Here is a 26448-nt window from a genome sequence, read left to right on the forward strand (position 1 = left end):
AAGCATTCTTTAGTAACATATTTTACATTATAAATGGGATCTTTAAACTTCCATACTTTATTTTTTTTAAAGATTTTATTTATTTATTCATTAGAATACACAGAGAGGAGAGAGAGAGAGAGAGAGAGAGAGAGGCAGAGACATAGGCAGAGGAAGAAGCAGGCTCCATGCAGGGAGCCTGACGTGGGACTCCATCCTGAGTCTCCAGGATCACACCCTGGGCTGAAGGTGGCGCTAAACTGCTGAGCCACCCAAGCTGCCCTAAACTTCCATACTTTAAACAAATAGATGTGGTTAACCCATTCTGTCCTGTAGTTAATTCCCATGCCAATACAAACACAGATATGCAAAATAATACATAATTGTTACATTTCCCCATATGTATTTGAAGTAAAATAAAATCATTTGCATTATCTAATTTTAGGCCTTGACCTTAAGTGTGGAGAGGAGATATAGGCTTTTGTCTAGACTAGAAACAAATTTCCAATTGACTTGTATTTGAATGTATCTAGAACTCCAGCTCTTCTGAAGGGACTGTGGTGCATTTATTTTTCACAATTAAGCCTGTATATCTAGACTGAAGTCAGGGTATTTTATAAAACTTTAGCTTTCAATAAATAGGAGTAATGACTCTTTTTATTCTTTTAGTGATTCTTGATTCTATTTTCTTTGCAGCTGTCTTAATTTTATAGAAAAGAAGTACTCAGTCCATTTAATCTTGTCTGAAAGGACATTAAAATGAGAAAAAAAAAAACATTAGAATGAGGAACATTAGAATGCTAAGACCCTAACTAGCTAAGAAACACTGGCAAATTATTACCCTTCCTTATTCTCTCTCTCTCTCTCTCTTTTTTTTTAACTCTGGGAAATAAAGTGGAGGCATTGAACATGTATCTTTGCTCTTTTAATTGTTTGCTTTACTCTAAAGTCAAATCTTATGCTTGTCCTTGGTAGTCTTTAAGAACACATATCTGGTCCAGAATAAGAGCATAAGGTCTTTTTTATGAGGGCTGCTCTCATAACCTCTGATATTTACTAAAAGCTCTGATATTTACTAAATGTCTAACTTTAAGCAGGTTAACTACTTAACCTTGCTATGCCTCAGGTTCTTCATCTACTTTTTTAAAAAAGAGGTAAATAATAGAGCCTCTCTCAAAGGTTCGTTTTGAAGATGAAATTAAGTTAATACACACAAAGGACCAGAAGTACCAATGTCTAGTAAATAAAAAAATTCTTTAAAAAAGTTTTAATTTATTTTAATTAACAAATTTATATATACGCACTAAGTTGCATGGGTAAAGCAAAAAGGAATTTCATGTGCAAACATCCCAGAGGCTGCTCACCATCTAAACAGACAAGTTAAAAAGGGGTGATGATAGATGCTAAGTTAGCAGTGATTCAAGCTAATAGCAGAGTTTAGAAGAGAAGCATCTAACTGGACCTGGTGTGGGGGTGGTCAGGAAGTCTTCAAAGAGGATGTTTTACCTAAACTGAGCGAGGAGAGGAAAAAGGTAAAGAAAGTGAACAAGAGAAAGGGAAGAGCATAAGCCCTATCTTACAGGCATGAATAAAAAGGGTTCCACCCACATGGCTGGATGTTGCAGTCCTTGGCATGGTGTGAGACCAGTGCTGACTAGATTCATACAGAGAAGAGATGTGCATCCACGCTAAGAGGTTCAGACTTGAAGGAAAATCATTAAATGATTTTGAAAGGAATGGTATGAAAAGATTTCTATTTAACATAAGATATAAGGTGTATAGAAGGTGAATTAAAGGAGAAATACTGGTAAGAAATATACATCAACTGGAGAATGATCAAGTGAATAATGCCAAAGTCATATTTTAGTGTATAGTATAACATTCATAGTGTAACTTTAAATCACTCTAATGTCGCCCTTTCGGCCAGGAGCAGGGTCGCGGAGGGCAGCGGGCGTGGTGCTGCGGGTCCTGCAGGCTGGGGGTCCGCGGCTCTCGCAGGACCTTCAGCGGCGCTATGCTGGGACAGAGCATCCGGAGGTTCACGACCTCTGTGGTCCCTAGGAGCCACGATGAGGAGGGCCCCGGGAAGAATTTGCCATTTTCAGTGGAAAACAAGTGGAGGCTACTACTTATGATGACTTTGTATTTTGGATCTGGATTTGCTGCACCCTTTTTTATAGTAAGACACCAACTGCTTAAGAAATAAGGATGTTTTAATTGATCCACTAAACAGATGTGAAAAGGAACATTTTAAGAGGTGCAGTCTCTGAAAAATGGATCAAACTCTTGAATTCAACATACTCAACATGTTTGTAAATAAACTTATGGCATGAATCTTTAATGCCTCTTTGCTGAAACATGGAATGTAATAATTGTGCTTTTTTATTTGGGAAATATTCAGGATTAGTTTGGTCAGAATATGTGTGTGATTGTGCCTGTTCCTTGTTTTTAGATTTGAGGTTTTATTTAATTTTTTATTACTAGGTCAGGACCTTGTTGGTAATCTATATTACTAAAAATACAAACTTTGTTGTCACATAGTAATCTTTTAATTGAAAAAGAAGTATACTTTTATTTGCCTTTACTAAATAAGCAGTAAAATTGGTTTTCTTCATGAGTGACACTCATGAGGAAAAGCACTAGTGTATACAGAGTTAAGTTCCAAGACTTTCCTCCAGACCTGTGATCTAAAACTAAAATTTTGCCATGATAAATATGCTATTGACCAATACTAGTCTTCTTTAGACTAAATAAAAGTAGAATATTTGAAATGAAACATACTCGCTTGTAAAACAATATGGGAATATTCCAAGTTTATTCTGGAATTTTAGTAGAAATGGACTAAAAGATGGTTCTGATTAGTAATTTATATCAGTGAATCAAATTTATGTTATTGATAGTGAAATGCTGCTAGCTACTTAAAATGTAGTGACTTGGTTCCTAGGGCTTTGTATTGGGGCAGGAAAAAGGTAGTTTTTAAATGTTTAATCCTTGTTTAGTCACTTTTGGAATACCACACTGATGTTAGAAAAATGCCGTAAAGCATAGATTGTAAACTGGTGCTCCATTTGAGCTCTAGACTTTTCGGTGAATAGGGGTGCTATACTTTTTAAACCATTATTATAAAACAAGAATAGTTACATAGAAAGAATAGTTACAAGAAAGTCTCTTTGGGTTCTTGAAAAATTACTCTGAGTGGTTCTACATCCTTCCATAGAACAAAACTACTGCCTAAATTAGTCCTCACAACATTAGATTATCTGCATACCCCTAATGTTAAACTACTGATTTGGTGGAACCTTAAAAAACTTTATGTGACTGGGCCTATCATCACAATCTCCAATAATCATGCAATAGTTACTTAAATATGGATATAATTAAATCTTTATGACTGCCCAACTTAAAAAAAATAACTCTGATGTCAGGGGAAAATCCTCATGCTAGAATACTAAATTAAAATGACAAGATATAAACTGTATATTCTATGGTCATAGATACTTAAGAAGCACTTTAAAATGTTAATTGTGGCAGGAGGTAGGTGAATTTTGTCCTGTTTTATTTTCCTTTATTTTCCATATTGTTCTATGAAAGCATGTTTTTATTACTTCTGTTATTAGAAAAAAAAACATATTTTTATACATTTTAAATCAACTCGAATTCAATTCTTGTGAGCTTTTGTCTTTTTCAGGGACAGTAAAAAGCTATGCTAACATACTCTTTAATTACGCAGAGTTTGTTAAATATAAAATGCTTGACCCTACCATATTGCTCAATATGTTACATAAAGTGATTTAACTGGATAACAGCTGCAGGACACTGGTACAATTTCAATTAAGAATTATATTTGAAGTTAGACAATTTTTTGTTATCCAAGGTTAAAGTTTTCTCTCTACTATAACTAGATTCAGAAAAATAGAGCAAAATCCAGAAGCACATTAACACAAATACACAAACAGTAACTTTTCAAACCTTTTTTCTTGGACAACAAACTAATTCTTAAATTTTGTAATTTTACTATTCTGAAGCAATTTCAACAACATTGTTTTCTACTTTCACATTATAGTAAAGGAAGTAAACCATTGGCTTAAATAATATATTTTAAAATTGTTTAATTGACTATCGTGTAAAGTGTTCTGATGTTATTATGTTTAAATATATATAAGGGAAAGTTTTATGAAACATTTATGTTACAAAATATAAGGCTTGGAATGGACCAATTCTTTTTCTATTACTCAATATCATGCCATCCACCAAAATCTTAATCAAAATAGTATGCCAATTTGATCCAAACCCTAGAATTTAAGAAATTTATATATTTATTGTTTTCAAAATTCACTTAATCAAAAAATTACCACCTCCTAATTAGTGATATTCTTCAATGAAAAGGAAACAAGAGCCACAATAATAAAAAAGTTTACTTTTATTTATTATTATTATTATTTTTTAATTTTTATTTATTTATGATAGTCACAGAGAGATAGAGAGAGAGGCAGAGACACAGGCAGAGAGAGAAGCAGGCTCCATGCACCGGGAGCCCGATGTGGGATTCGATCCCGGGTCTCCAGGATCGTGCCCTGGGCCAAAGGCAGGCGCCAAACCGCTGCGCCACCCAGGGATCCCACTTTTATTTATTATGACAATTATGAATAAAGCATATGAAGGAAGGAGAATTTGTAAATCACTACATCTAGGCTAACATGGCATCAGGGTTAGAGGCTTAAAAATTCTGACCCACTGAGACTTATTAGAAATCTAAATTTCTAATTTAGACTAATTCAATGCCCATTCAAAAGTTTATAATTTAAGATATCCCCAATTTCCTTGAGTAAATCCTTACTCATTAGTAAAGATAATTTTATGCATTAGTATGAAATTAAAAGGTTATTGAGATAGTAGCAAGATGTATCATTAAAATGCCAGAAAAGTTGCTAATATCTCATTTGAAATGTAGATTTTATTTTTAATTTTGACTTAAACAGTTTGGCTTCATAGAGAGCTCTTCTTGGTTGGCATAAGAAATTATTCCAGGACAGATAATTCTTTGACTATTGTAAGAGGATGATATTTCGAGCTGTATTTATTAGCTTATCTTGTCTGTTAAACATTTATGAGCTGGTTCTTTATCGTCCAAAATGGCAAGGGAGCAAGAAAGATGAGCTGGAAAAAGATACTATGAGACCTTGTGGACACTGAAAAGATATGATCATGGGTACAGATTCTGTCTCAGGATGCCTTAAACATGTCAAAGCACGTTCTCTTCAGACCCACTCAAAAGCTTGGTAAAAGGAATAGAGGGGAAATTAAAGGTATCCAATGAGGCATAAACTGTAGTATGTGAGCACAAATGGAAAGCCCATCTCAATCATCCATGTCTTTAATTTCTCAGAATTGCCATTTCAGGAAATGAACATTTCTATTAGAGAAAAAAGAGGCCCTAAAACATTATCATATTTCACTATTATGACAGTCACTCAAGGGAGGGGGCTTGTGTGTGCGTATAGTGGCTTGTTCTTCATCCTAGAGAAAATGAGAAGATTTTCCTTGCAATACTAATAAGAAATATCTAGGATAATATTCCCAAATATAAGAGAGAAATTTTTCATGTTATTGAATCTATAATTTTGCTTATACAGTCCCATAACTTTATATGACATCTTGATGCCAATATATCTTACTATTATAATCTCCTGAATTGCAGACTCACAAAGCCAAATGACTAATATTTTGGATGCCTAAAGTATATCTCAATCTCAGCTTCTTAGTAAATGTACTTTTGATAGCCCCTTCCTCAAACTGGCTCCTCTCTCAATACTCCCCATTTAAGTAAATGTGCTTTCATTCATCTGCTTCTTCAAGCTAAATCATTTGGGCCATTATTGACTCTTCTTTCTTCCACACCACATCAAATACATCAATAAAAGGTATTCTATAGTTCTATAGTCAACTATGTCTCACTACTTCCACTAGTATTGCCCTGCCCGAGCATTAATTTCTGCCTTAAAATATCCTCTTAATTTGTATCTTTGTTCCACACTGGCTGACTTCAGACTCTTCTCTATTCGGGGGACAGATTATTTCTTTCAAAACATAATCTGATTGTGTCAGATCCCTATTCAAAAGCTTCCAATGACTCACATCACATTTAAATAAAGAGAATACTTGTAAAAAAAATATAAAAACACACTTACGATAATATAAAGAATAAAATGTCTTTCCATGGCCTATAAGGCATTGCATGATTTGGTCCTGATACTAAAGAGAGGTTAGAAGAATATACAAAATACACAAAATAACAACATTTGTTTTTCATATTTATAATGCTTTTCTGTCTCTTAATTAGCTTTTCAATCTACTACTGCAGTGGTCCCCAGAATGCAAGAATGCCAGCAAGGGTAATAAATGTATCTCCATAAGAAAATATTACAATTTTGTTTTTATTTATTGTGTATCTCAATATAATATATGTGGTATAGTAATGTGTTAGCATAATGGGAATGAATTTAACTTATATGTAAATAAACATTTATGAATGTTTTGTGGATACATGTTCAAAATCATTTTTATTGATATGGTATAAGTCTCAAAAAATGTTAGATACCACTGGCTTAGAGGGAATTTCTTTTCACTGTCCATTAGGAGAGAAATACTAAACATATTTTAAAACCTTGAAATACTTTAAATACAAGTGGGTGACTGTGTAAATTATAAGGAATACTACTTTTTAATAAGGTAACAATCATCCTTTCAGAATCAGTACCCCCTTTCTCTGTATTTCCTTGAAACTTCAACAGTCATGGCACTAAATTCAGGTTTCGCAATTTGCTTATGTTAAACCTGAGGTGGCAGGAAATTGAGGTGAGTAGTACTTGAGTTTCCAGTCCATGCTTTTAATCACTATCTTTTGAAAAGCAAGAGCAACTGCTTGTTTCCCTTTAATGTTTCATTAACTTCTTTTTCACTGCTGGCATTGCCAGGCAGAGAATAGAGAACAGGTTACTTGGAAACAAGACAGTGGCAAGTGGAAATAGGGATATTTTTTATCTGCTCCTATAATGCCTCTTTTGCTACAGATGTTGATCTGTTTTTTATTTTCACTTAAAATATTAAACTTCATCATCCTAATTAATTTTTTAAATGAAGAAAAATTAAATAACATGTTGCTTAGCAAAGGCACTAGGTATAAATACTGAAAGCCAGAGAATTGTTAAGAGGATCCCTAAAGGCAAATGTTCTCACTAACCTCACCCTGTTTTCAAGGGTTCTTATGCAATCACAAATAGGCGTTTCCTCTGTGGTCTCTCTGTTCAGTCTACTAAAAACAAAACACAAAGCTATCACATCTCTAGGAGGGAACCTCAAAAGATTGGTCAATGCCATAACGGGGCCAGTGAACTTTGTACTTGAATTTGGTTTTATTTCTTCATGGCTCACTATTTTCTTCCCACTGATACCAGGTAGGATGCAATGAGGTTAATGAGTCAAATTAGAAATTAAGATAAATATACTAGATATTTAATTCATACCTCTTTTATAATCATCTACTTATTAACAGTCAAAATATGCAAAAAATTACAACCCTTCTTTTCATGATTGGATTATGAGATAAAAAGTCATTTTTCTTGGATATGGACAAAGTCTTAAGAACTGACTCTTTTTTTTTTTTTTAATAAAGAAAACACTTCACTGAAGACACTAATTGGAGTAATATAAAGTCTGTGTGTTTTCCGAAACATAAGTTTGTTTTAAAATCTACTTCATTGGTTGTTAACTGAAGTCTTTTATTTTTATCATTATGTTGGCATTAAAAGTTAGTGGACAGTAACATGTAATATTACTACATGTTTTTTTGGTCTAGTAATACAGTGATTCTAGAAATAATGAGCTGAAGTTGCTCATTAAAGAGAACAAGAGAAAGAAAAGACAGGGTGGGGGAAAGTGGGGGAGGAGGGAAATAGGGGAAGTGGGAGGAGGAGAGGAGGAAGAAGGGAAGGAAAAGAAGGAGGGAAGGATGGAGGGAGGAAGAAAGGAAAGAAAGAAAAGAGGGAAGTAAAGAAAGTTAAAAGGAAAGAGGGAAAAAAGAAAAGGAAAAACATAGGAAAATAACCCCACATAGACTATGGGTTCAAAATTGCAGTGTTTCCATTGTTACACAGTATTAAAATCAATTTAAAAGGCTAATCTTCTGAAGTCCTGAGATTGTTCATTTTGCAAAGATAGCCTAGAAGAAAAGATAGCACCTACTGTTGGCCTCTTCTACCAGCATCCCATTTGTGAGCGGTGGACTAACAAGATTTGTTTTTTTATGGAGACGAGGACAGTTTTTTGAAGGTTCTAGCAGGGAACAAACTACTCATGGTCTGATGAAAGGAAAAGTATTCTTTTTCAAGGAAGATCACCATCTTGATGGAATAGCTTGAATACTGAATATTAAGAATATTCACTTTGTTGGTAAACCTGTGTATCATATCACTCACCTACTCTAGTGCCCCTATAAAGACCTGTACCCAAGGCCCCAAGGCCTCTTCCAACCTCCTATCTCCTTTCACTCTTATCCCTGTTTCTGTTGTTCTTTCCATGTATGCCTTCAGCTCATTAGTTTCCTGTCAGCATGAAACAACCTCTTCTTCAATGTCAGTCAAAATTCTATATACTCTGTCCAGCTCAAAAATCACATTGTCTTTGTAGACTTTTCTAATTCTTTCAGACCCTGGAAACCACCCTTTTGTGTATTTCCATTCTTTTCTTCTTCTTCTTCTTCTTCTTCTTCTTCTTCTTCTTCTTCTTCACTTTTTTTTTTCCATTACACTGAGTATGGTGCCCAATATGGGACTTGAACTCACCATCCTGAGATCGTGACATGAGCTGGGATCAAGAGTCAGATGTTTAACTGATTGAGCCAACCAGGCAATCATCCATTCCTTGTTAAAATAGCATTTATCAAACTTTATATTCATTTCTTTCATCAGTCTATGAGGACTGTACCCTTGTGTTCTTACTTCTTTGATACACTAATAGTACTTAATAGGTGCTTATTGAGTGAATCAAGGACCCTACAGCTTTGATGTGAGCATGCAATTACACAAACCTATTCAACCCTAGAAGTTGATGGAGTACAGTTATTGCTGCTAAGATCATTTTCCCTCAAAGAGACAGGTTTTTCCCAAGTTATATTACTGTTTTGACAGTTGTCTGACTAGGGAAGACAGCAAAATGTAATGCAAAAAGAGTGAAGGCTTTGGTACCTGACTTCCTGAGTTAAACTTGCAGTTCTGCAATCTCCAGCCGCATGATACTAGATTAATTAACATTACTGGATAGTTTCCTCATTTAGAAAATGGAGATAATAACATCCATTTCATATGGTTGTTGGAAGGATTACATGAGTTAATACACGTAAATCATTTAGAATATTAAATATAGTAAACATTGAATAAGTACTAGCTAGCAATTTACTATAACTAGAACAAAGAGAACTTTATCATATTAAAAATAATGGGTGTCAATACTTGAGTGGGTATTGAAGATGGCTTGGATATCACAGGAATTTTTACAGATTTTACCCGCATATCTCATTTATGTTTCTGTTTCTTAGGAAATTATTGCTAGTTATGTCTTTCTAATTTTATTTTATTTTATTTAAAAAAAAATTTTTATTATTTATTTATGATAGTCACAGAGAGAGAGAGAGAGAGAGAGAGAGAGAGAGGCAGAGACACAGGCAGAGGGAGAAGCAGGCTCCATGCACCAGGAGCCCGACGTGGGATTCGATCCCGGGTCTCCAGGATCGCGCCCTGGGCCAAAGGCAGGCGCCAAACCGCTGTGCCACCCAGGGATCCCCTGTCTTTCTAATTTTAGGCATTCATGTAGGCAGTTAAGATAAAATAAAATATTACTTTAAGTCAAATTTGCATAAAAATTATAAAGCACTTTAGGTATACATTGTTTCCCCCCCAAATTACAAAGTCATCTGTGTGTGTCAAAACAAACAAGCGGACAGTGATCAAATATACAGAATTGCTTTCAATTGCACATTAACATTGTAAATCTTGGGCTAAAGATCACTTCTACAGCTCATAATGACATCTATCCAGGAATATACAGTGGTTTAGTGATCTCTATACCACTTATATCCTCCCTGCACTCTCCATCCTCCATTGCAACATAAATGTTGCTGGACTCATGGAGCTAATATGGAGTGGATCCTTGGTTATGTAAGGACAGGAAATAGAATTGGGGGAAAGAGACAGATGGTGAACACATAAATCAACAGGATAGCTTAGCATCTACTATGAAAAACTAAGACATGTAAGTGATAGACAGGTACTGAGTAAAGGGCAGGCAACCACTCTCTGAGGAAATGACGTTTGACCTGAGATATGAATGGCAGAAGAAATTAGGCTTAGAAATTTCTGAAAGCCACGGTATTTTGAAACAAAGTGCCAGAAACACAAAAGTCCTGAGGGGCAAACAATCTCGGCATATTTAGACTGTAAAGAAATAAGGATAGTATGGTTGGAGTGTAGTAAGTAAAGGGCAGAGTGGAACTTGATTACTGCAGAGAAGATGGCCAGGTTATGGCCCAGAGTTGGAGTTTTATTCTAAGATTAAATGAGATGCCATTGGAGGGCTTTAAGAATGGCCATGACATGCTTTATTTTGCATTTAATAATATCATCCTGACTGCTCTTGGAATAATGGAGTCTGGGTGGCTGGAATGGTAGCAGCTGTCTGGGAGAGAGATAATGGAGCCACTGTCTTTGTAGGCTCATCGTGGAGATGGAAAGAAAATAAGCACTAATTGGAGTATATTTTGGAGGCAGTGTTGACAATACTTACTGATGGACTTATTCATTCAACAGATATATAATAGGGCCTACCATGGGAACATGTCATAAAAGTAATGTGCCTGATTTAACTGGGAGTTTGCTTGCTCACCAGAAAGTCATTTCCCAAACCATCATAGTTCAGCCAATGGCTCCTTGCACTGTAAGTCACTATGTCTGTGCTTGCTTATAGATGGATTTCTTTTTCAAAATCTGATGAGCACTGGGTGTTATTCTATATCTTGGCAAATTGAACTCCAATAAAAATAAATAAATAAAAATCTGAATCACTAAAGATTCAAGAGTCATTATATGCTATAGCATATACTTTTAAAGAAGCATTTGGCAAAATATAGGATAAAAGCTACTTCCAATTTGGGGCAATGTGATATGTTTAAGTTTCTTTTTTATTTCTCTAAATAGCTCATAATTCCTAAACTCTATGTTTATGAGCGTAACATCTCAGTCCATGTAGAAAGCTCTGCCTATATAGATTTGATTGCTTGAGCAAGTTGTTTAAGTGAACTACAGAATGGACTTCTGAAAGGAAATTTCAGGAGGATGGCAATTTTCAAGTCACATCTTTTATTCACATTTGATTTGAATGTGTACCTGTGTGTGAAAGAGAATTTAAGTGGATATAATAACAGCTTCAAGAAGGAGTAAAATTCCGCTACTTACACTTTGTACCTTGAATGCTATTATTGGATACCTTAAATTGTGGTAAAAGTGACAATTATAAATCAGGGAAACACTTCATGCTTGGAATCTTTTACATTGTTTAAGTTAGTAATTTTCACATAGTTCTAAAGGATGTTGGCAGTTGTGAACTTGCCGTTTACAAGAACACGACCTTTTCTTTACTTCTAAATCTCTTTGTTCCTTCTCTAGTTTTAGTTAATGTCTTCACAGAGGTCATTGAACTCTCACTGTTCTGTTAGATGTGAAGTTCAATGGAGACAGATCTGTAGGATCAATGATTGTAGACATGAAGAGTACCCTTTCCCTTTGTGATAAGTAATGAAATCTAGTCTGGAGTTTTCTATTTAATCTGTGGGATTGGGTTTTCTTATTTCTATTGAGTTCAATTTGTTCATCTAAATCATCTATAATTATGAAACAATTGGGAAGGTCTTCCATTTTTCATATAATTAATTTTTATGTACTAAACACAGAGATTGCTATAATTCTATTTATTCCTCATTTGAGCAAGATTTCCACAACAATGTTCACTATAAAGTTTTAAAAATGTATGGACCCAGTATTTCCAGAAAACCTCTCTATTGTTAATAATAATAATAATAATAATAATAATAATAATAGACCTTAAAATCAACAACACTAACCACAAAACCAGAAACTTTTGACAAAAACATCTGAGGTACTTTGGTAGGAACCAAAAACGAATTAAAAAAACAGTCTTGCCTGGCCAAGCAAGTGTTGCATTTGATGGGTCAATTTGTTTTACTGGAAGAAAGAATAATGATAGAAATGTTATCATTTAAAAATAGCTCAGAAAGCACAATAAAGTAACACAACCAAGAATGTTTTCAGAAGCAAAACATATAATAAACTAAAAGCCTTGGTAAAAAGAGAATGTCTTTATCCCATGATTTATGTGTTTCAGCAGGGAGAAACAATCAAGCAAAATTCAAACTGCAAATAAACCCAGAGTTTATGGGCTGCTAACACACCTCAAATATCATTTGATAATAAAAATGATATATATTTCTACTTTTTCAAGTAAGAATTCTATCCAAATTATTTACATTTTCTCTGAAAAAACCAAAGCACTTACTTTTTATCACATTTCATATTATCTGTGTAAAACAGTAAGGGGACTAACATTATTCTCCCCATTTTACAAACAGAGAAATTCTGAAGCATTAGGAATATTATATGACTTTTTCTTATAATTAATACAAATAATACACTAAAACAAGATCCTTTGAATTTCAGTTACTAGATAAGTTACATTCCTGCGGCCCATCTGATGAAAGAGAAAGGAATGGGTTTCCATTTTTTCTTCTTTCCATCCTTGACTCCTTCCCTTTCCCTTCCCTTCCCTTTTTTCCTTTCCTTTCCTTATCAACTCTCCCCTTCTTTGCTTTCCTTTCTAATCTTTCATTCTCCCTTCCTTTCCCCTTTCTTCTGACGCAGCTCTAACAATTTGTGTGAAACAGCATGTGGTATATCATACATGCAGTTATGATCCTATAATTTTCACTTATGAGTTTATTCAACAAATACCTGTTAAGCCAACACTTCATGCCTGCGGGTGCACATAGCATGGGTAAGGAAGGTATTATAAAACATAAAGATACCACTGAAAGCACTCTTGTGCATGTGGCTCCATGTGTATATATAGCAGTTGAGTCGTGTCCTAAACCTGTGAGAGCCCAGGTGGGGAAGAGAAAGTAGAAGTGAAATCTGAGGGATTAAATAGTAAGGTGGAGGCTGGAATAAATACTAGGAATAGAAAAGTGCTGTCGGCATAAGAAGGAGTATATACTAATGTTTTCTATATAGGATAGACCCTGAAATGTCAGCTAAAATTACAAATAACAATTAATAATTGATCCTGTCACTCTCTTGCTTAAATTCCTTCTCTTCCTACAACAGAATAATAACATTCAAACTGTCGACATGTCATACGAATTTTTTATGATCTTATTCTCACCTACTCTTAAAACTTTATCTTCATTTTGTACTCCTGCAAAACCCGAACATTTACAGTTCCCAAACTTGCCATGGTTATTTTACCCTCTATAACTTTCTATGTCTCTTCTCTCAGACTGGAAACCTCCTACTGCAAACTCCCACTCCACAGCCCCACCATGCTACCTTATTTGTCTGATGAATCCCTACTATTGTTCAGCTCACTCAAATATCAATTCCTCTGGACAGCATTCCCAAGCATTTCTTGACTGAGTTATGCACATGTATGAATATTCACACATTAGAACTATTTGATAGTGTCCTCAGGATGGTCTCTTTAAAAGAATGGAATAAAAGAAGAAATGAAATGATTGAGATACAAATAGCAGTTGCCCTCTAAAGAACAGTCGGCATTGTAACAATTCATTATAAATTAAGTGCCAGATTTCCAATCATTTTTATCAGGAATTGTTACATTTAAGATTAGGTCAACCTCAAATAAAAAATTGACAAATAAATATCAACTCAAGCTAACTTTAATGATAGAACCTTTTCGGCCATCTGCTGATAAGAGTAGGGATGGAAATTAGATTTTTTCGTTTTAATTCCTCAATGGAAACCAGCAAGTTAAGTATTTACATAAATACTCCTTATTATTTCAGCATATAGATGCTAATGGAAAATTGAGACTAAATAATTTGGTCACCAGAAATAAAAAAAATATGAAAACACCAATATGTTTTGGGAAAGAGCTCATATTTTTATTTTCACATTATCTGACTCCTTGGAGTAGTCAGGGGAAAGTGAAGTAGGAGTAAACAAAGTGAAATAAAGTAAAGTGATACAAATGGTCTTCCTGCTTCACTGTACTACAAAATTAGAAAAAAAATAAATATGAAGAAAAAGAAACAAGATATATTGAAGGTGTTATATAATTTGTGGAAGAGATGATAAAATCAAGAATGGGGTGAAAACTCACAAACCAAAAAATAGCACACATTTTCAATTTTAATTTTGTGAAGTTCTACAAAACCCACTTACCTTCCTACTATCCCACCAACCCACTAAGGCATATAAACAGTGATGCAGAGAGGTTTTACTTTTCTTTCTTATCACCACGAATTCACTGGTTTTTGCTTCCCAACTATCCCTGAATGTCAAGAGCATTATGCATCTAATACTTACATATTACAAGCTTCAAAATAAAGAGAGGGGAAGAAAGGTTTATCTATTGACTAACATCTGCATAAATCAGAGGTTGCATTTTTTTCTGTTGAAAATTTATTTATGCTAAAGAGCTGTTCCACCACCTTTCATAACATGCTTTGGGAAAACTAAATTATCCAGTTACACTAGATGAAATAGACTTCCTCAATAAAATATTGCTGTTTTCATTTATTTTTCTAGGGAAACAAAATTGAAAAAAACCAATGCAATTTTATGGATTTGCTCATGGTCTAGAAATATATATGAATGTAAATTGTATTCCATCAGGATCTGTAGCAACCATTGCATTAGAAAGAAGCATGTCTGCACAATAATAGCAATCTTCCTTTTATTTGATGAAAAGAGAGAGTTCAGGTTTAAGAGACAAAAATATTCTGTCAAATTTCTATGTAAATCCTACTATGGAAAATTAAACAAAAGCTGCACTACTCCCCTAAATGAGAAAAGAGCAAAATTTCTTCACATTCTCTAGATCCTTGTACTAACTCTGATCCTGATTTTCGGTGTGAATAGAAAGAATAATATCATACATAGTGAGGCCACGGATCTTAGCTGACTCCAGATTTTACAAAGTCCCTGCTGTGAGTGTGAATCACTTCAGAAATGGTGATTTATGTCCTTTTGTAAAGGTTAGTCCTGCAAATCTTTAAGGAAAAAAAAAAAACAGATAAAGGAAAAAAAAAGGTGACTGTAGATCTTTCAGTGAGTGGAAATAGAATTTTCCACAATCTATATACTCTACGGGGGTCCATTCTTCTCACAGTTGGTGGCTGTTCTTCCAGGCTCCGTGCCCCACAGCAACCAGTAACACTAATTGCTTCAAAATCCCTGCCCAGATAAGAGGCATATTTCACCATAGTAGAGCAGTTAGAAGTCAATTTATTTATTTATTTTTTAAATAAACAGTGCTAGAACACATGTAAAAATATCCTGCGACCCTGAGTTAGAAATATTAATATATTATTTTGTAGAGAAGCATATTTTGACAGACTATGTAACTGATTTGTTTTACATGGAATATTATTTGATTGTTACGATTTTCTATAAAGCATGGCATTTATAGGAAATCAGAATCAAGATCATCAAAGAATACTTGGATGTCTTAATATCAGTAATCAGTAATTCTTTATAATCTGCTCTAAAATAGGCTTGGGATGTTTCTTGGATTTTATATTGTGCTGCACATAACATATGTTTCTGTGAATTTATCTTACATATCTGATTCTGTATTATTTCAGCACTAAAGGAACTTAAAGTTTGGTTCAGGCTATTCATGTTGATGTTTTCCTATACCTTACAGCTGTCTTTTCTCTACTTTGTCTTAAGAGCCAGCACTAATCCAAAATGTACTGCACCTGCTATTAGATACCACAAACTTGGAGATTGATATACACGAAGAAGGGAAGCTCATTAAGCAGCCTCAGTGTATGAGAGTTCAGCAGACAGCACATGGAGAGGTATATCATTGCAGTTCCATTATACTCTACTGTCAATTTCAAGTACACCACTCTTTCAGGCACATATTTTTTCTTCATCTGAATTTGCAACTGGCCAAAATACAGGCAAAGGTTAGTAAGTCTAGACACTGCTTCAAACTTTTGGAAAACATAGATTTCCTGGCTTCAGTACTCTCATTTTAAAACATTCTAGAATCAGAACATCTTTTTAAGCATATCTGTTAAGAAACTTAGAAAATTTCTATTTTCATATTGTTCTTCGTGTAGCACAGAATTAAAATGAGTTAAAAAAAATAAATCCGGTAGAACATACTCATTTCAAGCTTTTATAGTTACTGGTGACACCATCTGATAAGACTCCAGACTTCCTTTATTATTGTCAGTTGCTGCATATTTTATAGGGTAGTGTCTCGACTTGAATGATGGTGGGTTACCTGGTATAAGCTGTTTCACCTCATACATGATTAAATTATATTTCTTCCTGTCTGAACAAAGATTATATTGAAATACAGGAAGGATTCGGCACCAGGGAAATACATGTTAGTATTTGACAAGTGTGGAGCAGTGCAGGAAAATATCAATATGTGATGAGGTCATGATAGAATCTAAGAAAGATAGGAGGAAGTTATCCGAATGTTAAGTGGATAGATGCCTGGCTATCCTTTTGAAATGCCGTTCAAATGGCCCTCATATCATTTAATTTTCAATTGTTAGATTCATTTGGGCAAAACAAGTTGGTATTCAAGAAAATCAAGAAACCTTATTCTTTGTAGTTTGCTGAATCAAAAGATCTAATACCTCAGTAATAGGAGGTCATATGCAAGTCAAGATGTGAAAATATATTCTAATTTATATTTTCTGTTTTATGGTTGATGAGAAAATAATGACTTATTTAATTTAATTTTTTAATAGTTTACTTTAGTAATCTCTACACACAACATGGGGCTCAAACCCATGACCTCAAGACCACGAGCTGCATGCTTCCTTGGACTGAGTTATCCAGGCACCCCAGAAAACAGTGACAAATTTTAAAATGTGCATAGAAGCAGGGTGTCAGCTAGAGTCACAATAAAAAAAATGTTGAAAACACATAAAGAAAAACTATCAGAGACACCTGAGTACAGAAATGATACAGGTCTTTTCTAGAGGGGACAATACAAAATAATGTGAATCCCTAAGTTGGAAGCTAGACAACAAAATTTCCCTGATCTTGGTATGATTCATGTTCCCTACCTCCCCCTTTTGTGATATGATATCAATTATTAAAAACTTAATGTGTAGTTAACACACGATGTTACATTAGTTTCAAATAGACACATAGTGATTAGACAAGCCTATATTTTATGCTATACTCACCACAAGTAGAGCTACCACCTGTCACCATACAATGCTATTATAACACCATTGACTATATTCCCTATGCTGTGCCTTCCCACCCCATTATTATTTCCATAACTGGAAGCCTATGCCTTCCATTCCTCTTCACCCACTTTATCCTCACCTACCTTCCCTACCTATTGGCGACACCAGTTTGTACTGCGTATTTATGGATCTGTTTCTGAAGAAAGGTTTGTGCCTTTTTGACTGCAGAGCAGAGTTTTGGAAACCAGAAAAAAAAATACATGGAACTTTTTAAGGTTATTTAATCCAGTCGCCTTCCTTTAGGCCGATGAACTCCCAAGGTAATAAGAAAGAACTCTATAGTTGTTGATTCTATTTTAAAGTACTCTAGAGAGGAAGATTACAGGACATTCCCTCATATACTTTTTCCAGCTGTTATTAGCTTCATAGGATGTTTACATGAATCCTATGAAGGATCCGGACACTACCCACATATTCAAAACAGTTCTGCTAAATCTGGCAGTAATATTTCTTTCAGTATACTAATGATAAGAATTTTTTTTTCTTCTCAATACATTTCCCTTAATACATCCACCACTGAATTACTTCCCATTTTTGTCTCATTCTTGCATTTGTATACATGTTGATAAGTTACTCTTTCTTCTTTTCCTCTGACTTTATGATCACAGAGTATAACCACATTTATAATGCTGGTTGGTAATATTTAAAATTAAACTTACTGTATATTTTTTAATGTTTTACAGTGAAAGAGATACACCCATGTCTGGTTGGGTAAGAATAGAATCACAGATTATTAAAATCAAAAGAGATATTAAAGTAATAGATTCCATATTCCTACATTTCTGTTTGGGTAACTTCAATGACAAGGAACTTAATATGTCATGATGCATCCCATACAATTTGCTGGGAGATTTAATCTGCTGTTATATAATATTTATTCTTATATGATGCTGGAATTATATGACTATTTTCTTTGAAAATAATTTTGGGGGTTTTCATTATTTCCTGTTAATTTCATCTTGCTAGAGTTGATCTATCATTCCAATGTGATAAGAAAGACTAGACATTAATATTATCTGGAGTATTTAGTACCACTGCTAGCTTTCTGTCATGTTATCTATATCCTTATTCATCCATCCATCAACATACAAAAACCCCAGTGCTATGAACAGAAATCTATACACTATTTAACAAATCCTTGGAGAAAATTAACATAAAATAAAGATGTCATAATATACGATAATTATAGTATTTCTGTGGTGTGAAAGTATAGATCATCAATGAAAAAACAAATTAAAGCTAGATTGGCCTTTAATCTTTAGTTGATGCTAACCCTAATGATTGTTTATCCTACTTTTAAGTCCTCATGAAAATCACTTTTTCACATTGTAATGTTCAGTTGGAACAGTAAATAGAAGAAGTGGTCATCTCCAAATGATTTCATGGATGTTGAATGCTTCCTACTAAATACTTATTGTCACAAGGGACTTTGATATCTAAAATAATGCAATCCTAGACCTCTCCTTTGGGAACTGACTCTGTTAGAATATAAGTATTCTTAGAGTTAGCATATTAATTAGCTCATATCAATAGCAAACCTTCATATCAAAAAACTTTCAGAGGTTGTCTTGAACATCATTTTGGTGAAAGAGTAGTAGAGATATTTTTTACTCTGATAAATAATTAAGTGACAGCTAGAGAAAAAGAATAGACCAAAGGGAAGGGCTGGGTGTCAGTATGATATTTCCTCTTTGTTTTCTTCTTTCCTCACTCCATTCCTATAACTTCACTCCTTAATAGACTCGCTGGAACCATCTAATCTGAAACTGTAATTAAGCATCCTGGCTATTTCTTTTCTCCAGATGAGTGTATTGATGATAGCTCATCACCTAAGGTGACTCTCTATTCATAATAGGACACATGCACAAAAGAATCCTAAGCTTACATTCCAAGATTCTTTATTCATCACTTCCTCCCCTCTCTCAGTGTGGCCCATTTTATTTCATTCACATTAAGTATCTCATTTGGGTGTGGTAGTTAATGTGTCAGCTTGACTGGGCTTCAGAGTGACCAGATATTTGCTCAAATATTATTTTGGGTGTGTCTATGAGGGTGTTTTGGATGAGATTAACAATTGAATTGGTCGACTGAATAAAGCAGATTGCTCTCCCTAATGTGCATGGACCTCATCCAATAGGTTGAAGGCTGAAAAGAACAAAAAGGCTCATCATCCTGTGAGTAACAGGGAACTCCTGATTGATAGTCTTTGAGCTAGAACATTGTTTGTTTGTTTTCTTGCCTTCAGATTTGGTTTGAAACATTGGCTGGATCTTGATATTGCCAGCCTTTGGACTGGAACTACACCATCAGCTCTCCTGATTATCAGGCCTAAGGTAAACCATTAGGACTTGTACTGGAACTAGACAATTGGTTCTTTTGGGTCTGCAGCTTGTTGACTGCAGATCCTGAGGCTCACCAACCTACATAATCCCATAAGTGAATTCTTTATAATAAGTCTATCTCCCTTCCATCCCATACTGGTTCTGTTTCTCCAGATAACCCTGACTAATACATCTTGTAGCTTCTGCCTACACAGGTCTGGAATTAAGCCCCATTTTGATGGGTACTACCATATGCTGCCTGCCACCTGTATCCCTAGAGATCCAAGGAGAAATATCTCCTTAGCTGCTTATGGGTGTACACTGTCCATGTTTTAACCAACATTGTTCCTTAATTTCACATCTTGTGGACCATTCTTTGCCAGATGCAGGCTTCATATTACCATATTTTACAATGTCCTATATCATCCACACCATTGACCATCTCTAGCATTGCTCTTTCTGCTGTCTATCCAGGTTACTCTCCTTTACTCATGTATCGTATTTTGAGTTCACCATCAATTCACAATGATAAAGCAAGCACAGTTGTGAATGGACACAAGAAGCCTTCTGAAACTTCCCTTTCCCACTGTTAACATTCCACTCATAATTAAAATTGATCTGTGTGACACTGTTAATGTTTTTAAACAAGATTTACACTAGTGTTGTTTTGTGAATTCACAAGTGCTAAAGGTAGAAATATTAGATGCCAACTAGTCTTTTATTTAAAGAACCAACTATACATCTTCAAATGATGCTTTATGAGAAGAATGGTACTGAATTCAAAATTTAAAAACAAGTTTTAGATCCATCTCTTTAATGACAATGAGACAGGCAGTCAGATCATTTACAGAAATAGCAATCAGGCCTAAGATCACCTTTTTAGGGGAGGCAATCATCAGTGCTCTCATGCTTACCCACTTCCCCTTAGGAAATGGTTGGTGCAGGTTGGGGACAAGAGTTTAGCCCTGAAATGAAAAAGGTATGAAGAAATGACCCTTGCATTTGTGGAGATCAAGTTTTCAATTAGTGAGGAAAGGGGTAAACAGAAAGGTTTTCCACATTTTCATTCATTAACATTCACATGCACACCTCAATTTCCAAAATAATACTTGTTAGAAAATCCTGATATCTTTTAAATGTCAATGAGTTTGAATTATACACAAAACATTGGAATGACTCAGATTTATGTCCATAAAAAATATCTTTGAGTCCCATTGAAGACTGTCTAGTTAACTAATTTGTTTACAGAAGTGCAAGCAAGCTCTGAGAAATGGTTTCCTGCAAAAGATCATAGAGCATCCAAGCTGTTTGCCAGTATAGTGCCACCGCAGCACAACAGACCTTTTTAAAATTTTGTTTTGTTTTCAATAACTATGCCATTTGAGTGAAAGGTTTTTTGATTATTCATATTTATTCATACAAAGCATTTAAACCCCCACTTCCCTACTCCTTCAATCCAATTTGCAAGTTTTCATTTTTGCACGGAGTAAGTTTTTATTTAATTTCTTCAGGAATTTAAAATACTATAGAAAAATTATCTAAATAATTCATTTTAAACGTACCTTCACCATACACAACTGAGCTGTTGTTTCTTTTTTTTTTTAATGCATGAATCTTTTTCTCTGAGTATGAAAGTTTGTTACATTAAATAAGGTGGGGACAGCATATTACCCACTACTTCATATTTTTTGTATGTACTAAGATGTAAAGAGGGGTTGTTTTTGTCTGACCTTAGAAATGGAACATTAATGGGAGAAAAAAATCAGAAAGCTGAAATAATTTCAACAGTATCTAATTATTATATATCCCCACCTTGATATACTTTTATACACAGAAAAGGAAATGCAATTGCAAAAATTTGAAAGATAAAAGGACACAATTAAAGAAAAAGGGGCCAAATTCTCTATTTTGATTCCAAATAGAATTAGTGGAGATTTTTAAAATAGACCTCAGATGACCCTTTAAACAAAGATAATACCTAGTTACATATTTTCAATGCAATTTTACATTGTAATCATTTTTAGAGACTGAATTGTATGCCTACTCATATGTTGAGCCAGAAGCAAACTCAACTTAGGGACAAAATATGCATTCACTGATAACATTGTGAATATTAATTTGGGGCTAGAGAGCTGCATATTATGTCTTTACTACAATTCAAGAATAGAAGTCAGCACTGAGATATTATATTACATTTAGTTAAATTCAAAAGATGCTTTTTAACAAATCTTTCTTAACTGAAGATCATAAAAATTAAAAATCAAATGTGAGTAACTTGGAGATGTAGTCTAATTTCTTTCCAGTAGGACTAGTATTTACCAACTATTCTTGTGAAGGTTTGGCAATAGAAACAAAAATAAACACGTATTTGAAAATTCTCATGTTATAAAAAGCATGAATAGAATACATACTGGGTTTAGAAGGATTGTAAGGAAAAGTTCACCTCCTCTGATACTTTTATCCAATTCTTGAGGTCCTCCCGGATATTCTTTGTAGAAAATAGTGTGGGTGAATAACCCGCAGGTCTGTCGAGGGAGGACCTGAGGAAAAGGGGGAAAAGGACCACACTGTATTACTTAATTAAGAGGTCTCCTGCTGTCTCATGACTTTGGAGTCTGCAAATTTTCAATTCGTATTGGAGTTTCCTTGGTTGCTAAAGCCCAAATCTTACTGTAATCATGACTTGCTGTTGATGTAATTATGTAAATATTAAGGGAGTTGCCAAATCAATGCTATAGGACATATAGGCTAAGCATTATCACAAAATGGTATAAATCTTACCCATCAACTGGGTTACATTAAAGGACTGGCAAAAAATAAAAGCCTTCTTCAGATTAATTTAATTCAAATATAGAGATTTCCCAAAGTTACATATTTCATGGTATTAGAATATTATTCTCCTTGCTTCTGAAGTCAATCTTACATGGTACTTAGGTTCTAAGATACAAAACAATCCACTTTCATCTTTTCTAAATTTTATTTTTACTACACTCTGATTTTAAATTTTAATCACAGTAGTAGTCAAGCCATATAATGACTGCCTCTGGCATATTCTGTGGTTAATTCTATTATAAATTTGAAGTCTCAACAGAGAAAGTAAATAAGTAATTTTATTCCAAAAGTTGACTTTGAATAATAAACTGCTTATCATCTAATGGAGAAATGCACCCCATTGAACAGAGTAACTATAATTTTATCTATTCTTTGCTTAATTTCTGTAATAGTTTATATTAAATTCAAAGTAAATGAATCCATGTAATATTGGTTAAAATGAATGTTTTTATTTTATAATAGTCAAATGTTCATGTAACTCAGTAAAGGGAAAAATGGTATTTTCACTCTGATTCAAATTATATAAGAGCAATTCTTTCTATACCTTCTGGATTTTTATGAATGTCAATACCACTATTTGCATAATTAATAGCTCTATTTAAATCTGAGGCTTTTTAAGGTCTTCTGGTACTGGTTGTGGTTAGGCATGTGTATTAGTATGTTTTGTTTGGTTTTAGCTAGGTGACTAGATAGAGAGATAGATTGTTCTAACAGCAATCTGAACAATGGATTAGGAAGATGTAAATATATAAAGTAGGGAGAACAGTTTAAAAACCCTTACTATGACCTAGGCAATGAGAAAATAAGGCACTGGAAGTAGGGATGGACATTTTACAACAGGCTATTTTATTTCGAAGTGAAGATTACCATACATTTTCATTCCAATGAATACTAAAAAATCCCAATGTAAAATTCATTTGATTCTATTCTCATTTATGGCAACCAATACTCCATTCTTGTATCAGATTATTATTATTTTTTCAATCAGTATATCTGAAAAAAAATATATATCCACCTCCATTGTTAGAAAATGCAAGGAAAAGAAAGAATAATAAGAAAACAACGTCCTAGGATGCTCATAAGTGTCTGAAAGCCAAAATAAACTGAGTAGGTAAGTTTAGTTTTCATATGCTATTTGTTTGATCCTGTCTGTTGATTGTATAGTGATTTGGGAGATATTTTCTTGATCTATGGACCAACACTTTGCCTGGAAAACTCTCAATACGGCCACCCAAACAAATAGACAAGGAGAAACTCCCAGAAATTAAGGTTCTCCAGAAAAACTTCAGTTGAGAAAGTGCATGGATGGTTTATTCGAAATTCATTTTCATCATTTTGAGTTTGTCTTGGATTTGGCGCAACCAAACTTATGCTTGTGAATCAAGCCACTAGCCGAACAACATGTTAATGTGTGCCCAGTCACCACCATGGTATGCTAGGAACTTACGATATTCATGTCAGAGAGGTCAGAAGTTATATCTTGTATTTATTCCACATAATAGATATTAAGAGCCTTTAATACATGAAGCAACATATGCTCACCATGATGTTATTGTGAATGAAGCCCTTTCGGTAACGTGCAGGTTTCAAATGTGGATATTCTTCAGTGCTGGTGACCTGAATACCCCAGACCTTCTTCCAAGCTTCGTACAACTGAATATGAACTGGGTAGACCCCTGAGTGATGTGGTGCCACTGCATAGCCCATGTTGGTAGGTATTCCATGTTCCTAAAAGAAAGAGAGAATATCACATGGAGTGTGGCCAAGTGAATTCAATTAAAATTATTTTCATAAACATTATTTAGCATACATTGAATTCTATGTGAAGTACAAGAAATATAAAAACTAACATAGAGTTCTTTCAGCAGCTCATAATCTTACAGAATCCTGATGGTATCAGAGACATAGTAAATACTTTGGCATGTGGTATGTGGGTGAGATTAATTCTGGATTTTGAATACAGAAAGTTTTGGAGGAAGATAGGAAGAGAACATGGTCTTTCCTCAGATAGAAAAGCAGTGTCACTTGAGCAAGTGCCCAAATATGAGAGATGGAGAGCAACTTCTGTGCGTGTGCATGTGTGTGTATGTGTGGTTTTTTTGTGTGTATGTGTATATGTGTGTGTCATGTTGAAGACAACCAGACAGGTAAATAAAAACTATAAAGTAATGAGCTTTTACTGTTAACTAAGGAATTTGGAATAAATTCCACTTAAATAGTGTAGATAAGGAAGCTATCTGATCATGGAGGGACATGATCTGCTCTATGTTTTTGGAAGAAAAAGCCAGTGTCAATATGTTAAGATGAACTAAAAGGGGGAGGAAATGAATTAAAGTTGTGCATTAGGAAGTTACTGCAATGATGCAGATTAGAGGGAACACAGGTACTCAGACTAGATTGATTATTGGTGGTCCATTTAAAAGCCAGGGGACAAATATTATAGGAGACTTAGTAATGTTTTGGATATAATAGACAAAGGAAAAGCAAAATTAAGGTTCTCCCTTGGTTTTGGTTCATAGCAGCTCACTATACTTATTATGAAACATACACTTTACTATGAGATGCTTGCCTTGGGTAAACAGTCAAATCTAAAAGAAAACAAATACAAATTTAAAACAAGAAAATGGAAAAAAATGTTTGCTAATGATATTATATTGCAAGGTACAGGATATAGACTGGCAGTTTTCTTTTTTCTTTTCTTTTTTTATATTTTATTTATTTATTCATGAAAGACACACAGAGAGAGGCAGAGACACAGGCAGAGGGAGAGCCAGGCTTTCTGCATGGAGTCCAATGCAGGACTTGATCACGGGACTCTGGGATCATGTTCTGAGCCGAAGGCAGACATTCAACCACTGAGTCACACAGGTGCCCCTAGATTGGCAATTTTTTAATTTTCCTTTTTTACATTTCTCCCTTAAAATGCTTATATGTTTCATAAGACCCCTTCTAGGATTGAATCTCATCAATGAGGTTATAATGATGTGTACAGTATTATATGAAAGTAGATTGAATTAATAAACAAAACACAAAACTGTTGACAATTGCCATTAATATTTTCCATTATATGGCATACAGCGTAGAAAAGAATTCAGTCTGGTATAATAAGCTAATAGTGAATGGATCAAATATCTGCAGTGCCTAAGTCACATGCCACACTCAGCTCAGAAGATAGGCCCTAATTACCTTGCAAGGCTCCATCATTTTTCCTTTCATGGAATAACTCTCATTGTATAGCCAAATTTACCTCTTTTTCACCATGACTTTGTGTTTTCTAACATCTATTACAATAAATGACTCTGTGGAAAGACTGAATTATGAAATCAATGCTATAAAATGAGCTGGAGTCTTTTGCTAGGCACTGGGGAAAATTCATTCCTTGGTGTGTGCAGAAGAAAAAGCACAGAAAGCTTTTTTTCCCAGGAGCTTATATTTTCAATACAAGGCAAGGTTGGAAACGTACAGTAACAAAACTACTTGGAAGTTGTCAGAGGGGAAGGCAGCTACTGCTATTTTGACACATCACGGGGAGACATGTACTGGGAAAAGCCTTAGTTCTTTTGGCTTAGTTCCATGTTCCCAGTGAATCATCAAAGCATTTTGAGGATCAGTATCATCAGGTAGTCAAGTGTGGATTCACTGGATATGAGATACAGATTAATTTATTTATGAAAGAAAAATAGGGTTGAGGGTGTTGAAACCCTTCTATGTGGTAAATAGAACTCATGT

The 26448-nt window shown here is 34.4% G+C and overlaps 2 protein-coding genes across 3 annotated transcripts in view; one reads left to right on the forward strand and one right to left on the reverse strand.

Annotated features, from left to right (window-relative positions):
• The window catches only part of LOC121492389 (bifunctional heparan sulfate N-deacetylase/N-sulfotransferase 4), a 253474-nt gene that overhangs the window by 78766 nt on the left and 148260 nt on the right, over positions 1-26448 (reverse strand). For both annotated transcript variants that reach the window (XM_041757611.1, XM_041757610.1), the window contains exons 4-5: positions 24262-24447; positions 22299-22427 (exon numbers count right to left, since the gene is read on the reverse strand). In XM_041757611.1, the coding sequence (XP_041613545.1) occupies positions 22299-22427; positions 24262-24447 (315 nt within the window). The remainder of the gene's footprint in view (positions 1-22298; positions 22428-24261; positions 24448-26448) is intronic.
• LOC121492391 (cytochrome c oxidase subunit 7C, mitochondrial-like) lies at positions 1965-2313 on the forward strand. Its single transcript, XM_041757614.1, has one exon. It carries the CDS (start codon positions 1994-1996, stop codon positions 2183-2185), a length of 192 nt encoding a protein of 63 aa, XP_041613548.1. The 5' UTR covers positions 1965-1993; the 3' UTR covers positions 2186-2313.

The sequence above is a fragment of the Vulpes lagopus genome, chromosome 6 (assembly GCF_018345385.1).
Source record: "Vulpes lagopus strain Blue_001 chromosome 6, ASM1834538v1, whole genome shotgun sequence".
Taxonomy (NCBI): domain Eukaryota; kingdom Metazoa; phylum Chordata; class Mammalia; order Carnivora; family Canidae; genus Vulpes; species Vulpes lagopus.